This window comes from Poecile atricapillus, chromosome 1 (genome assembly GCF_030490865.1).
Source record: "Poecile atricapillus isolate bPoeAtr1 chromosome 1, bPoeAtr1.hap1, whole genome shotgun sequence".
In the NCBI taxonomy this organism is placed as follows: Eukaryota; Metazoa; Chordata; class Aves; order Passeriformes; family Paridae; genus Poecile; species Poecile atricapillus.
Window position 1 is genome coordinate 157,842,387 of NC_081249.1, and position 17,006 is coordinate 157,859,392.

At 38.4% G+C, this 17,006-nt stretch overlaps 1 protein-coding gene across 5 annotated transcripts in view; it reads left to right on the forward strand.

Moving 5' to 3' along the window:
* The window catches only part of MIA2 (MIA SH3 domain ER export factor 2), a 36,425-nt gene extending 22,056 nt beyond the window's left edge, over positions 1-14,369 (forward strand). For 4 of the 5 annotated variants that reach the window (XM_058829669.1, XM_058829672.1, XM_058829673.1 and 1 more), the window contains 12 exons: positions 848-986; positions 2,607-2,708; positions 4,019-4,079; positions 4,403-4,438; positions 5,369-5,436; positions 6,119-6,201; positions 6,558-6,689; positions 8,226-8,378; positions 9,718-9,849; positions 12,360-12,436; positions 12,794-13,028; positions 13,807-14,369. In XM_058829669.1, coding sequence (XP_058685652.1) covers positions 848-986; positions 2,607-2,708; positions 4,019-4,079; positions 4,403-4,438; positions 5,369-5,436; positions 6,119-6,201; positions 6,558-6,689; positions 8,226-8,378; positions 9,718-9,849; positions 12,360-12,436; positions 12,794-13,028; positions 13,807-13,955 — 1,367 coding nt within the window. In that variant the 3' untranslated portion in view covers positions 13,956-14,369. The remainder of the gene's footprint in view (positions 1-847; positions 987-2,606; positions 2,709-4,018; positions 4,080-4,402; positions 4,439-5,368; positions 5,437-6,118; positions 6,202-6,557; positions 6,690-8,225; positions 8,379-9,717; positions 9,850-12,359; positions 12,437-12,793; positions 13,029-13,806) is intronic. The other variant, XM_058829671.1, reaches the window with a different exon arrangement.
* Positions 14,370-17,006: the final 2,637 nt, after the last annotated feature.

Sequence of the window (17,006 nt, forward strand, 5' to 3'; positions counted from 1 at the left end):
GCAAGCTTAGTCCTTAAAGTAATAAGTACTGCATTTAGAGAATTGAACTTGCAAACATCTTGCTCTGTTTTTTTCCTTTGTTGTGTAGGACATACTGAATTAAACCTTATGAAATGAGAACCACTCAAATTCAAACTAAAACTTTTAATTAGCTATTGCTTTCATAATCATAGCCAGCAGAGTAGCATTCACTTATGAATGTATGGCTTTGTTCTTTGGCTGGTGAATGCTCTGTCAGACTATTTTTCGGTTTGTTACAGTCCTTCAAACATATTCCTTTTGATATTGAGTTCTCCAAATTGACGGTAGCTCTGTCCCATAAAGATATTTAAACTTAGTTGAAACTTTGTTATATTTCTTGAAAAGAGGCACAGGAATAGTAAATAGGAAAAGAAACATGACTTTGAGTTCAATTTGGAAGGATGAGGGTAGTTTGACAAATCTGAGTTACCTATTCAGGCGATTGAGGAAGACCTAGTGTGGGTAAATCTGCACGAACATATGATGGTGCTAGTTTTACTCCTTCAGTCAAATAATTACAATAATAAGAGCTCTAAATGAAAATTTAGATTCTGAATTACAAAACTGAGTTGTTTTCAAAGGAGTGACATGGTTGGGAGCAAAGGCCTGGTACACACACAGGGCTGCGCTTTGTGGCTGGTAGAGGGTGTAGTTTCTGGTTTCTCATTTTGTGTCATGTAGTGAAATATATTAACTTTATTAACTTTATATATTGGATTAAAATATATTAACTTTATAATTTAGGATTAAAGGTTTTTACAGACTTTTTGTATTCTAAAATATTGCCAGTGTGTTATCCCAATGTAATTATCTCTCAATTTGACAGAACGCATAGAAAACCTTCAAAGCCAGCAAGCTTCCTTGCAGTCTGAAAATGAACGTTTTGAAAGTGAAGTTCAAAAGCTTCAGCAGAAACTTAAAGTAATGACTGAGCTTTATCAAGAAAATGAAATGAAACTACACAGGTGCTGGCTCCTCTTCTTATATTCAATGCTTGCTGTTTGATTTGAGTGTAGCTCTGATTTAGGGGACTGAAAATTATTAGAAGTTTGAATACTGCTATCCAGAATTTCCTGAATTGTGAAAACAGTTTATTACAGTTTCATGTACATTTATGATTACAGTAGTTTTATAGAAACTGTTTCCATGAAACAACTAATTCATTTTAGGACTTTTCCACAAGCAAGTACAGAAAACAAGAAGCAACAGATTTTTAATTTGTGGAAATCAGGCGATTAAAGTAGGAAAGCTTGATTATTTTTCCTTGAATTGAATTATTATATGATGTAATACCTGTGGCAAAGTTGCTGGAAGAAAATTAGTAGGTGCTTTAACTGTGAAATACATTTTACTTAGTAAAAAGAGCAAGTAATGTCAGAGCAATGATGAGATAGGTGTAAAACTAAATTTAAAACATAGGCAAGATCTTGTTGGTAAGCAACATATAGCCCTTATGAGTCAGGCTTTCCTTACCAAGAAAACCAGAATATGAAGGCTGTGCTATCTGCCTCACAGTCAAGAGTGTTAGTGGGGATTATGACCTAGTGATTGAAGTCGGAAATGTTTAGGACTACAAATTAAAGTTGATTGGTCCAGGGCATGTAGTAACCTTCAGGAGTGTGTGTGTGTGTGGCAGCAGGGTGCATCACTTTAGGGCATGATGGTAAAATTACAGTTTTACTAATCAGAAATTATTTCTTCAAAGAGCAGGCATAATCTTGAAGGCAGCAAGAGAATCAGCACAAGACTAGATCCTGTACTGAGCAGTGTGCAGGACCTTTCTGAAGTATTACTTTCAGTAATCTGCTCTGTTAGCATATGTATTTGTGTAGATATTTAGCATCTCTGTAGATGGAACAAATCCTAGAAATCACTGTATTAGCATTTTGATTTTTAAAAAAGAGCAGGGAGGGACTGGGAAGGAACCTGTTAAAAAGAAGATACAATAAGCAGGCTGAAGGCATGTATGGATGATATTTAAAAATAACCTCACTAAAACTCAGCAAATGTACGCTGCTTATCAAAGAATTTTAGAAAAGCCAAAAAGGAGTGGGGAGAAGCTGGTGTGATGTTTCAGCACAAAAAGATTCAGAATTAATTAAGGCATCTTCTGAAAACTGGGTCTGTTGAAACAGGGGAAGTGAAAAAGTAGGAAATGAAGATTGAGTAGAAAAAAAGTTTAAATCATGTTCACAAGATCCATGATTTGGACAGCGTGATTGCTGAGAATTGCTGTTCACAGGAGAATGACTATTTCATCCATTCAGGGCTGTACGCAGCAGTGGTATCCATGTGTGTTCTGCAGAGCTGCCTTGAGCATAATCGGTGGACTGGAGTTTGAGTTTTCTTTTCTGTAGTCCCCAATAAGGCATAGGGATAAAAAAGAGAGACCTGCAAACACTTTTTTTTTAAATAGCTAGTAACAATCTTTTTTTCCTCTAGAAAATTCTTTTTAGAAAATACCAGAACAAATCACAGACTCTTAGTGTAGTTTGGGTTTTAGTTTGCTTGATATGATTTGTGGCTGCTTTCAAAATTATTGACTTGAAACACAATTAACCACAGTTTTTGAATTTTGTTTAAAGGAAATTGACAGTAGAAGAGAGGGAACGTCTACAGAAGGAAGAAAAGCTTTCTAAAGTAGATGAAAAAATTACTCATGCTGCTGAAGAACTTAACAGCTACAGGTAATTGCAGGTTTTAGTTGCTGTAATCACTTGTTCTGAAGTGAAGAAAGAGCAGTAGAGAATTAAAAAAAAAAACCACAGCATAAGCAAATGTATTTTCTTCCAGTTTCTTTGTGGTGTCTGTGTGTCAGATGCTAGTTTGTGTGTAATAATACAGACTAAGGGTGGTTTTACTTTGTTAGAACATTTGGGTGTCGAAGATTGTGGCAACTTCTGTTCCATTAGAATCCTAATTGTACTGATACATCAGCTTTAATGGTGTGGTAGAAGTTGGTCCCTAAACTAGTTTCCCTTACTGAACAAAGTTAAAAATACAAAGTTAAGAGAACGTTGTGAAGTAAACTGAATGTTCAGTTTTCCTGCAGAGCTAACATTTATGCTGTATAGTTATGGTATTCTATTTCTGTATTTCAAAGCTTGTCAGATTATTGCTTAGAAATTCTTTACTAAAATATTGTTGTGGGTGAATATTTGCTGTAGCTGTTTAACTGCTCTGCTCTGGTTTTTGTTACACCAGCTGTATACCTCCGGGTTTTTTCTGCATTTTCTCTAACTGTGGCATAGTTTTTCAATAAGCAATGTATGTTTGCCATTTTACTTTACATGGGAGTATTAGGCCGGCCTAACAATACTGATCAGTGCTTCCTGAAGAGTTAATTAAATGAATTATTTCTTGTGGATGTTCTTCAGTATTCATACAGGATGACAGAATTCACTCTGATTTATTCAGAACATGGATTTTCTAGGCATCCTAATTTTAAAGAGAATATTAATATTGCAAATTGAGTATAACCAAGCAATGTCTGTGTCTTTGGCCCACCCGCTGAGAGAGTGTAGAACCTAGAGAGGCTGTGCACAGGGCAGCTGGCAGCAAAGGTGGCATCATACATGTGGTCTTGAAGTAACTTCAGTGCAAGTGACTGTCCCTCAGGAATGACTGGTAGCCTGTGACAGTGTCGTGCTCCAGCCACATCAGTTCCTCTTCTGAGCTGGGTGAGGCTGGCTGGTAGGGCATGTGAGGAGGGATAGCCTTCATGTTGGAAACATCACAAACCACTGAAAAGATGGGGGTGTTCTGGGGTTTGGATTCTGTTCTCTTGTTTACATCCCTGTTTGCAGTAATGTAAGGCCTAGAATTTCCACTGTTAGTATAATTTTTTTGTATCCCATGGGCCTAAGTGACAATACTGTTTTTTGGACAAAAAAAAAACAGCAACTGAATTACACCTTGTGGCTACTGTTCAGTTTATTGTATTCAAAATTTTCCTGCACGTTTTATTACAGTATCATAAATTCTCATTTTGTTACAGAGAGCGAGCAAAGGATCTTGAAGAGGAACTGGAGAGAACCATTCGTTCTTATGAGAATCAGGTATTTTGTGCTTTGTGACAACATCTATGCCAGCAGGAGGGATATTAGTGCAACTGGAGTACCACTTCCTGTTAGTTTGTGAACTGTATTTGGCTTGACTTTGTTGGGTGCCTAATTTTGCCTCCCCCTTCCTCTTCTTAATTTCATCTGGTTTTGACTGACATGATTCCATAGCAGAGATCACCAGATAACTTCACTGAAAAGTTGAATTTTCAGTTTAGGCAATCATTATAAATTACCCACACACATGAAATTTATAAAAAAAAAAGAACATATAATCATAAGTTTGGGGTTTAGGTGAATAATGAATCTCTCTTCCACAGATAACTTCACATGAGAAAAAAGCTCATGATAATTGGGTAAGTTCCAGATACTGAATTTTCTGCTTTTTCTGCATCTTCATTTTTCATTATTTGAAAAGTTTGCTTTATCACTTTTTGGTTTGTACTAAAAACAGATCATCAGGATTATCTCTAACCTTTCACTTTTAAACTATGGATTTCTTGCAGAAATACACAGAATCATGTTAAAAATACTTCTATTATATAAAATAGTTGGAAAAATTAAGCTGGATACTTATGAACATAGTAGTATGATAATCTTATATCATTTGTTATAGCAATAAATCTGCTGGAAGAACATGACACCATATAACAAATGTGTGACATTCTGCTAATAATGAAAGCTTTTGGCCTTGTTTCAATGCCATTTTGATATTTTCTTTGGGTGTACTTCACTTCTTTTATCTACAAGTAGAAGACGTTATGTTCTGTGAGAACAGTATGTTCCATTGACAGCTTCCTAAGAGTGTTTCTACAAAATCCATTTTTGCTTTTTTTTCCAAACAGGAAAATTGAAAATATCTCCTGACTAATACATTCTTCACTTTCACAGAATGTCTGACATAAAATTCTGCTGAACGCTATAGTATTTTGTGGTCATAATTCCAGAGCTTTTATCTATCAGATTTTAAAGTAAGGCATTCTTACATAGAATTTGAGACTTTAAATCTTCTGTAGATGCTTCAAAGCAGCTATATCCAGAGAATTCAATTTCCAAAGTTTTAAGAACCTGCAGGAGAGCCTTATCATTCCTCAAACATTTGGGTTTTAGAGCTGCTAATATAATTTGCTGATATATGTGAGGCTCCATACATCAATCATATCTTGTGAAAATGCAATCTATACACTTCACATAGAATGTCTTGGACCTAAGAATTGTCATATTTATGAAGCATTTAATCAAAAAGTAGCAATATCTAAGCATCTGGTTTTTGTCCTTTCCCGAAGCTCACAGCCCGAGCAGCTGAAAGACATCTCAATGATATAAAAAAAGAAAATGCACATAACAGACAAAAGTAAGTGCAGTTCTTATCTACTCCTAAACAAATGCAGTTTGGCATGTGTTGGATTTAGGCAATTTCATGTTTTCTGTTAATGTATTGTGGCCCAAACACAGCAGAGAGATCACAGCGTTCAAGTTCTGAAAGAAAGGGAGCCACTTGAGCTTTCCTGTAATTATGACATGCAAGAAAGTAAGAATTCAGGAACTCTGTGAAGTATTGAAATACTTCAGGAAATAAGCAGAGTGTAGTAGTAGAACACAAATGTTGGGGGGGTATTGTTTATTTGTTTGTTAGTTTTAAGTATGTATCAACCAGATGTCATGGTTACCTTACAATTTTACAGCTTATGTCAGAAGTTAATGCTGAGCAGTTGGTGATAGTTGAGAGGCTCCTCCAGGTGTGAGGTTAACTACTTGGAGTGCGATTAGAATGATGTCATACTAGAATTGTGATATCTAAAATGCAACTTCAACTTCTGAATTACAGTTTAAACACAGCAGCATAGAGGAATACTTGCGGGCATTTTCAAATTAAGAGTACTGTGAACTCCTTTTATTTATCCCTTATTTATTTAGGGAATAAAACACCTTGCTTCATTAACCAGTTAGGTACAAAGCCTGGCAGTAAACAGTGTAGTCTGTTAAAGCTTTTGCATTTCTTGGTCACTCACTACTTATTTGTTGTCTCTTTGCAGATTGACTGAAGCAGAATTTAAACTTGAACTTTTAGAAAAAGACCCTTATGCTCTTGATATTCCAATGAGACCATTTGGCAGAGGTACAGTATTGAATTGTAAAATAGAGCCTAATTCTTCTGGTTTATGTTTTGTTTCCCAAGACCACACATATTTAATTGTTTGAAAACTATCTTGGCCATGTGTATGTGCAAATACCAGTCATTTTAAAAAAATAATTGGGTCATAAGTGACTCTAGGGCATGTCAAGTATTTTGTTGAAACTAAGAGCATTTGTAGTATTGGTGAGAGTAGACTGGGAATATGTTACACATGGTAATGAGAGCACAATTTTCATTTTAGTTACACAGTTAAAAACTAAACTTCATCTGAGAAGTTATTTATACAGTTTGTTAAACCAAGTATTGTGAACTTGAGTATTTTGTTTTAACTGTTCCAGAGCATTCCCCATATGGACCCTCACCAATGGGCCGGCCTTCATCTGAAACAAGAGCTTTTCTTTCCCCTCCAACTTTATTGGAGGGTCCTTTAAGGCTTTCACCTATGCTTCCAGGTGGAGGAGGAGGAAGAGGTACAACTCTTAAACTTGAAAATTTATCTATTCTGGATTTCTCTCTCCTCTCCTATAAACCTGTCACACCTTTTCCTCTTGTTGGTGACAAAAAGTATTAAATAAACAACCAATTCAACGTCAACAGTTAATTGGACAAACTCTTCCTGTTTTTCAACTTGCCTCTAAAGCTGTTTAATGTGTAACAGTACAATTCGAAATCTAGTTTTTATTGGTAGGTTGATCAGTGGATTCATTTTAGACGCATAAATTAAGAAAAGTAAAAAGCCAGACTTATCCATTGTCTTTTATTTCTTGGACAGATTTGAGATCTGCTGAGATAAATATGATTTTAAATTAAAAGGGAGTCAGTTTTCCAAAGAAAGAATACTGCCCCTTCCATCTCGTTGGTCTATAGTTTGTGAGAGAATGTTGTCTAAAACATGATGCAGTTTTATTGGAGGTTGCGGCATTAGAAAGTTACTGGTTCAGTAAATTGTTTCCCTTCCCTTTATTCTAGAATTGGAGCAGCCATTATACAGGGAGTGTTTCTTCCCTGATAGAAGGGACCAGGAATTTTGTGTGTAAGGAGTGAATTTCAGAGATTCAGGAGCAGGTGAATGTAAGCTGGGGTGGCATGGGTTGTAAGGGAAGAAAAATCCCCTCCATGCATATTTCTTATGTTGATTGAAGCAGTGTAGGTAAATGCTGGAGTGAAGTTCAGCATCTGTTACAGGTAAAAAAGAATTACTGTTCAGTTTATTTTTATCATTACACTTGTTGAAGCCTGTAGTTAATTAATTAAAAGCAATACATCCAGATTTCTATAAGGATTTCAATAAGTGCAGTTATAGTACTTATCTCAGAGTGCACAAGACACACAATGGCTTCAAGTTTTAGGTTCAATTTTAGCATGGAGAATTAGAGATTGATAGAATTCAATATTTCTGTAATTTTTCAGACCCAGTCTGTTTTAGAGGAAACTTGCAATCTAAAATCACTCATTTTTATAGGTTTTTTTGCACTTGATTATGTGTTGACCTGGCCTTAGAGGTGGGTTTTTGGTTTTTTTTGTTTGGTTTGGATTTTTTGGTTTGTTTTTTTAATTCTTCTTGAATAAAGAAATAGAGCCAGAAGGGTGTTGAATTCAGATGGGTGTTTTATGATACCAATATTAACTCTCTCAGTGTGCTAATTGTTAGTTTGATTAGCAGCAGGGTTTTATCACTGAGTGGATTATTTATCGTTACCGTACTGATTTCTGGTTCAAATTAACTGAAACTTGTTAAATTACTAGTTTTTTCAGAAGCATTGCAGGTCCTCTATGTTGTGCTGTTACTGAACTAAAACCTTTCCCTTGCACACCTTTGAACACTTCTCATAGGCATAACTGGTCATTAGCAAACAGCTGGAGAGTCCTGTGGAGCCGTGTGCCTCGTGTGTCTTGACAGTGTTGGCATTCCATGATTTGTTTCACTACTTTCAGACTGAATAAGGAAAGCCATAGCAGAGGGTTTAAAACACAGGGATGAATAACTACTTGATTTCTTCGAATAGGATCCAGAGGCCCAGCTGCCATGTATGAAGCTGGAAGTGAAAGAGGAGAGCTGAATTCTGATAGATTAACTGATCCCCACAGACCACCATCAGATACTGGATCCCTGTCTCCTCCTTGGGAAAGAGAGCGCAGGATAATTCTGCCTCCACCAGGTAAAAGCTATGCTTAGCTACTGTATCCATGGAAAAGAGGAGTTACTGACTTGCAGTCTATATATTCAACTGTTTGGGGTTTATAAATATTAAATGTTTCCTTGGACCTGCTCGTGCAACTGAACTGATTTTTTTTTAATAGTGATTTTTTCCCCTTCTTGAACAGCGTGGTTCACTTGCACTTCTCTGCTGTCTTTTAAGTACATATTGGTATTACCAAGGGACAATCAACTGTTTGGTTTCATCATTTTACTGGGAGTTTGTTTGGTGCATTAAAAGACCTGTCTGGGCTGGATAGTTAAAAAGAGATTTAACAAGTAGTAAGTTCTAATTACTTTAAATAAAAATAGGTAATGTTGAAAAATACTATTTAAAAAAAACCCAACTTTTATATTAATTATTACAGCAGTACCATAGTACGTTTATCCTGTCTGGCACATGTTTTCCCACTGATGCTGTCTCTTCAATAATTAACAGCAGCAAAATCAGTCTTCACTCTCACTTCTTCAGCTAAACATCTGTATTGCACATTACCTCTCAGGGAAGGCAGAGATGAGTTATTATAAGAGGATTCTGCTGATATTTCTCAAGTAAAAACTTGGGGGGATGGACAACCTTCCTTCATACCTGTAATAAAGAAGAAAAATGTTACAAGTTTAGGAAAAATACAAATTTTGGTAACATACACTGATTAAGGTACCTCAGTTTCACCTGTGTGAAAGCCTGGTGGTAGAGCTCAAGGTCCTCTCAGGATGCAGTTTCTCATCTGGCAGGTCTGGTCTGTTGACAGGACACTGCAGAGAGGTAGGCTGGTTTTCTTGGCCTTTCCTTCTTGTTCTTAGCTCACCTTTGCCCTTGGATTTCACTGATACAGTTTGTCTTATAGCTGCATGATGGATTGCTAGCTCTGATCCCAGCAAGTTGGTGGAAACATATTACAGCACTATGAAGAGTAATGGAAAACAGCATTCTTACCTAAGAATGGCTAAAAACATACAGTACCTTATTTTGTCTTCGATCTTCTTTGCTAGGCTGAACCTTTGTTTCAAGGTCCCACTGTTTATAACTTAGACCACCATAACTTTCAAAATTCTGCTGTACGTTAAACCAAAAATCAGTGAACTTTTTATTTTGTAGCTCTTTAGAAACATAAGCTATTGGACATACTTGGTGGGATTCCTCTAGGTTATTTAAGATTTGTTTACTCACCCTGATTAATAGACACTTTGTATATTTACAAGAGCATAAGATACCCAGAGAATCTTTCTGGCCTAAAATTGTGTGGAATGGAAGGAATAAATCTTCACAGACCTGTTTTTTGTGATTTTTTCAATGTTAGGTGAGCCTTATGCTGATCCAGTTCTTTCTGCTCGAAGACAAGAAAGATTTTTCCCTAATCCTCCAAATACTGGAAGACTTTCTGGACCAGCAGAACTACGAACTTACAATGTTCAGTCTTTTGACAAAACAGGTGGGAATTGCTTCCATGATACTCTAAAATGGAAATTCCCGGTGTAAGATGACTGTGCATGATAAGCTGTGGTAAGAGGACAGGTCTTTAGCTACCACAGACCTGAAGTTCAATTGTGTAAGAAACATGTTAACACCTGCTGGCCTTGATGCAGCCATTCCCTGTTGGAACAATCACCCTCCCTGCTGTCAGGTGGGTGGGATTCTGTGAATGCCAGTCTTGAGGTATTCTTTTGGTCTGCCTTCATTGCTCTGTATGTTAACCACTCTTAATTGGTTGAGAGTCTGTTTTGGTCCCTCCCATGAGGTTGATCACAGCATTAAAACATCACAAACCCATACATGCATTTCGGTGCCACATTTGGTAAAGTTAGGAAGGGTTAGCCTCACAAAGAGTGGAACAGAAACAGCCAAATGTTCAAGTGTCCACTGGCTTAGTGCATGGAGGGAGAAGGTCTGAGGCCTCTTCCTTCAAACTGTTGACCATTGTGGCAGCCTTTTGTAGTTCACAGTAAATTGCCCCCAGTTTAATCACACCTTTCACTGACCCACTAGTTTTGCATTGGCCAATTATGTACATTTTAGTTGTGGCACTTGGCAACTGCCAGAAGCTCATGGGCAAAGTTTTGGTCACTGAGACCTTACCGCTGACAGCTTAAGAGCTTAATACTTACTAAGCCTTTTCCATCTTTCTGTAATGCCCTGGTAAGTTACAAGTGTCTGATTCGTCAGCGAAGTGAAGCCATTAAATTCCCAACAGAAACTTCACCACCCAGGACTCTGTTACTGACAGGATTAGTAGGAAGTTACCATCTGCCTTGCAGCCTTTGTGGCCAGAGGAGAGAGAACCTTTGCTACTCAGTGTCACAGTGTAAGAACTGGGCATGCTGAATTTAGTTTCAGGTCGAAGGTTCAGGTTTCAAAGTGAATTGTTCTTTACTGGAAGACAGTTCTGTCCCTGTGTAGCTACTGACCTTCCCTCTTTCCCAAGCCTTGTTAGTTTCACTTCTGCATTCTCTTACTTCTGCTTTCCAGTACTTCCATGTTCCACTGAGATTCTTCTTCTAGCACCTGGCTGCTGAGGAGAGGTGCAATGTCTTTGCATTTTAATGCAACCTTTTTTTACCCCTTTCTTCAGTCACTTCCAAGCAACAAGTAATTTATTTTTTTAAACGTTGTATTCAGTTCCTTGGGCAATTCAGCACCCCCATAATGGAAACAGGGTTTTGGAGAACCTTGTTGCCAGCATTTAACAGGTCATGAATAATGTGTGAATGTTGCTTTTTAGAGACACATAATTTCACTAGAGTTGGCTGGGTATTTGTAAAAAAATCCAAGTACCTGCTTCAATTAAAAAACCAACCACCAAAAAACAGCCTGTCCCGCGCATCTGACTTCAGAACAGCGGTGTCTCACAGTACTGAAATCAAGGCTCCCACTCGTTGGACTTAACACGTTACACTTCTTAGGAAGATGATTAAAATGTTATTTAAAGTGAACAAAATAACATGGATTTTCCTAAGCTGGGGTGGCGAACTATAAAAACTTTTCACTTGAGGAGGTACCTGGAGCAGGAAACTTGTCAGAAAGAAGAGGTAAAGGTTGACAGAGTTTGTGAGGAACTTCATCAGGACTTAAAATGGAAAGTGTTACACAACAGAAATATCAAGGCATGAATGTTCTCTGTGTGACATAGGAATTGAAATGTTTTAGATTAAGTAACAATATTATCAACAAGAAAGGGCCTGCTTGAAATGACAAGTAATTTAGAGTTTTTGAAAAGACCTATTTGTTCACTGAGTAAAAAGCTTTGTTTGCTTTCAAGGAGTAGAAATACAACATGCACATAAAAATTCTGTCACTGGTTAGAAGTCTTGTTTTGGTTTGTTTTCTAGTATAATCATCTCTATTCAAGCTGAAGCATAAGAAAGCAATATTTTTCAAATCCCAGGTTTGGGGGGTTGTTTGTTTGTTCAAAGAAAGTGTATTTATTATATATATTTAGTATATTTATATCCAGTCAGATTCTATTCTCTGACAATTCCCTTTAGTAATTTTCTCCAGTTGTTATTGAAAGTACTTGTTCCCAGCAAAGTTTAAAAGTAAAAACACGGAAGTTTTTATTTATCTCTTTACTTATAATGTAAATAAGGCAAATGAGAGGAGGAGGATGATGATGGTGATTATTATTATTGTTATTATTATATATTTTCTGACTGCTTATCCAAAACTGAGGTAGTTCTGGAAGTCTCCTTGATATTTGTCAGCCAAGGAAGGAATTGGTTTTTGTCATACTTGAATTGGTGTCAAGTGTGCCAAGAGCATATCATAGCACAGCCATTCCCAGCATGTGGCTTACTGAAGCAATAAACTGTTAGTCAGAGGGAGGGGGAAAATGGAACTGATGCTTGCTGTTGGTTTTGTTGCCAATCTATCCTGATTTCAGAAAAAAATACTGAAATCGGTGGAAAGAGATCAACACTGAATAGCTTTTTTAACTTTTTCATTCAGATGGGCAGACATCTTCAGAACATAGCCCACGAGCAGAACCAAGTGGAGATGGGATGAAGGATCACTCTAACCTGAGCGTGAGTAGCTAAAGAGAGGCTTGATTTAAAGAAGCTTTAATTTTCTGCAAAACACAAAAACATTTGCCTGTGATCCATTGGTCACATTATATTGCACTCTTCAGTGCAAATGATAAAATTATATGTATACTTGACCACAACGCTTACTGTCTTGTGAATGACTTTGATGTATGACTAATATAATCCCTGTTGAAAATTAATTATATCCCAAAAGATGAAACTATGGTCAAGCAGATGGTCAGTACACATAGATGGCCTTGCTCTTAGCTAGTGTCACACCTACATGGAAGTGAGCCTGATGGGACTGGAGATACTCCCCTTCCCTCCTCTAACTTCCCTGGTTTCCTTGTGTTGCAGAACTCACTCCCTGATCAGTCACTGACACCTGAAAGTGAAGCTGTCAGTTCAGGGTTTGCACCCCCACCTTTCCCTCCAGTCAGACCTCCGCTGATGCCTGTGGATCCTAGAGCACCACCAGTACCTTTCATGAGACGAGGACCTCCTTTCCCTCCCCCTCCTCCTGCTGGCATGTATGGGCCACGGGAATGCTTTCCAGTACGAGACTTCGGGCCTCCACGCCCTTCGCTGCCAAGTACGTGCCTTTAGCCAGCATTTGTTTCAAGCTGATGAACACGAGTGCTTTGTGCAGGCAGGGAGTTACCACAGGGGGTACACGTGTACAGATTTGCACACACTGCTTCTTAGGTCAGCTAACAGGGAGCATCTTTTCTGATGAAGGTTCATTGTGTTAGACACTTCCTTTTTCACAACAGCTCATCTTGATCTTTTCACAAATACTAGCTTTGGCTGGAAAATACACCTACTTGTACTGTTCAGGTTTAATGGATTTGTTTTGGGGGTAAGGAAGCAAGTAGGTGGTTACCTTAATCCTTTTCTTCCTATGAAATTACATCTTACATAAATCTTAAAAGTTTCATCCTCTGGCTCTGAGGTGTGCTCATGGTCCCTAAACAACTGTTTTTGCTTGGAGTTTGCATGACTGGAGCAAGGTGTAAGTATCAGACTGCAGGACTTCTTTCTGACTCTTGCTGTGCTCTGAGTATGTGTGAAGATCTAAGCTATTTATCTGCCAAAATATCTGTAAGGAGTAGCATGTAGGGGCTGCTGTGGCAGACTGAAGGGGATGTTGGCAGCAGCAGCCCAGGAACTGGCAGTGGCTGGCTGCTGCTTAGAGACTATAGTGGGTAACTACTGAGAAAAGGGATGGTTTTGCCCTCCTCTTTCCTGGCATCTCTGTGTCCTGACATGTGACTTCTAGTTAGACAGGCCTAGCTGAGCAGCAAGCCAGCAAGAGGAGCATGTTTATTGTTGTGATTGATATTAACTGGATTACTCTGATTCTCTCACAGTAAGAAGTCCATTTCCAATGAGACCTTATCCTCACTATCCACCTCAACGACCTGGATTTTTGCCTCCACCACCTCCTCCTGAAAATAGAGTTGAACCATCTCAGTCAAATCCATCAGCTGTAGAACCAGAACCACAGCAGGAGACTTGACAGTCACTTGAGGAATGTCCTGAACCAGTTTTGTGCTCTCCTACTGGCATTTTTCTTTATGTTAAGTAACCATCGTTACTTAGGTCTATACAAAGTACTTCGCTCAAATTGAAGCTTAATAGGAAAAATTCTCAGGATAGTATTTTGTAAATAAAGAATTAAATACCTATGAATATTGTGAATAAGTGATTTCCACTGTACAATAGTCATTTTAAATTAAGTATTTCTAACTTGAGTAGTCTCTTCAGAGGTGTATAAAATTAAATCACGTGAACCTTATTGTAAAAGTCCAGCTGCTTTGTGCTGGTTGAGCTGTACAGGGAGTCTCTGCATGCCAAAAGTGATGCTTGCTGCTTTATGAAGAGGATGTGAAAACAAATGGAAACGGTTAATAAAAATCTTCAGAAAATGAAAGCAATGTCCTTGGTAACATGGTATAATAGATAGGTGAATATGAATAACCGTGATTCTCCACTCGAGCCCCCTCTGTTAATGGCCTTGTAGGTGATCTTTCAGCTCACAAGCTCTACAATGTGGCAGTTCTCCTGCCACGACACAGAGGGGGAAGAGGTAGTAGAAAAGCTGAGCAACTCTCCCGTCACTCTTCAAAAGCTGGAATGGAGTAGTGTTTATTGAAGATGCATATAGGGGGTTTTTATGATCTGAGAGGAAGGAGTCATAGCTAGGAGAAGCCCCAGCCCAGCCCTTGCCTTTGAAGACATGTATTTGCAGCAAACTAATAGGAGGGGTGTGTTTTTACTGTGTCAACATGAATTCAGTTTATTAGGCTTTAGATTTTAACACCAGCATGGGAAAATGCTGGGCAGGACAAAAGCAGAATTAAAAAGTACAAGAAGGAAATGGCAAACTGCAGCATTAATAAGTTTGTGTCCGTAAAAGGAGTTGTTGTGGTACCTTGCTCACCTCTTCAGGTTCCTGTCTGGTGCTTCCCTGGCAGGAGTGGTTGCCCCAGCAGGCACAGTGCAGCCAAGGCAGGGCCCAGTGCCAGGCTGGATCTGGACAGAGCCAAGCTCTGCTTTTAGGTGACTGTACAGTCTAGAGACTTCTGCTAGGAGCTGGTGGCTGCTCTCACAGTTTAGCTTCAACTTGAAAACCATGTAAGGACTCAGTCATTTGGGAAGGGACCCTCTAAGATAAAGAATCAAACTGGTTTCAGCAAGCCCCAACTCAGCAGCCGTTCAGACACCAGGCTCCATTCTCTGCATGCACGCACACAGAACACACAGTTGCAGGCTTTAATGTAAATGCAGCCACCACACCCATAATTAGATGGTACCAAAAAAACCTCCAGCCCACTTCTTTTTTAATTGCTTAGGTCGAGTCTGCCAAAGGAGCATTTTCTCTTGTAGCTCAGTACTCCTGTTCCTACCATTATCCCCACATTTGTTTCTTTCAGCTGTAGAATTCTTCTGTGGCTCACTCCTACAATTTCTTTGTCCTTTCTGCTTCTAGCTCACCCCTCAAAGCATTTAGATAAGCCTTTGTACTCCAGCAATTCAGTGACAGATTCTGACAACAGACATTTTAAAGCATCATCCGTGTTAAATTAACCATGTAGTTTAACATGGCTGTTGCATCAGTTTTAGCCAATTAGTTAATGGCTATGAGTTTGCCTGAGAGACTTCACAAGGATTCTCAAAGGAATTACTGGGTTTTACCCTTACTCTTGTCATCAGTCTTAGGAACAACCAGAACTGCCAAATACAGCCTTGCTCCTGCACAGAGAACCAGGGTATAGCACAGAAATCCTGGGCTGATAACACTGTCATAAACCTTTTTCATTCCTTGCCCAACTCACCTCGGAGGCTGCAAAAACTGTTTATGAATGTATCTGTTTTCTGAGCAAACACAGTATTTTCTCCAAATATTTATTCTAAGTTAACTCTGAAAAATTCTTCCTCCACCAAAACAGTCTATGCCCACAATGGTACCAAAAGCTGCAGACAAAAGAAAAGATAGCTGGACTAAGAAAATGCAGGAAAAGCATGGATTGGATCATCCTGTACAAAGAATAGCATCATTTGAGACTTTTTTTCCCCTCCCCAGTAGCAGTCCAAAATTTTATTTGCAAATCTGGAAACAAGCTCAGGTTTATGCAATAGGAAGCGGGTAGATGGTAAACCTGTCAAATGTATAAAGGACACACAAAAGTGTATGTAGGGAAATACCTGTTCTACGCACCCCAAAAAGAATAAGCAACCTAGCTGTGACAGATGAAGGCTTGCATCCCAAGCTCCTGCTGAACCTAGAATGCAGAAGACTAACTTGATATTGCCATCTCTTCAAAGAAACAACAAAAGTAAAATTCCTTTTGGGATTATGCAAGTTCAAAGTAATTTCACAGTAGTTTGTAAGGTCCCACTCCAAATGCAAGAGAATATTAAGATCATTGTAATTTCCTAACAATTACAGATCACCTTGAATCCTTTCATCCTGGTATCACTAATAAAGATTACTGCTGAAAATACAGGCAGACAACAAACACCACTTTTACCTATTCCTAAGACAGGATAAAAACCAGGTGCATTTCTCCAGCACTGCTCAAGGTATGGCTTTCACCCCACACTCCTGCTTTACTGGACTCCCTGTAATTTCCAAGATAGAAAGATTCTAGCCATTTGTTTTAAGTACACTGACTTCTTCCCTGAACACAAGCCACACCCAGTGAGCAGACTTCAGGCTGTATGAAAAAAATCAGACCTGGAGCATTCTAACAATGGACAGCCATTGATTGCTAAGACCCAGCTCTAGCTGCAACTGCAGCAAGTGAAAGGGCTGCACATCTCTCTCCTGTAGTCAAGTGGGCTGCTTCTCCTGCTCCTCATCTTATCATTCAAGATTAAGTTCATTAAAACAAAGCAGAAAATAGGTTAGACCAAACAGATTAAAACTTTTATAACAACAGAAAGGCAAACAGGTTACTTCCCAACTCTGTTTAGTAAGGCAGTTACCCATAAAATGCAGTAGCTTGCAGAGAGAAAATTACCATTCTGCAACTGTTTAAACCAGATGATGCAGAATTTGCTTTCT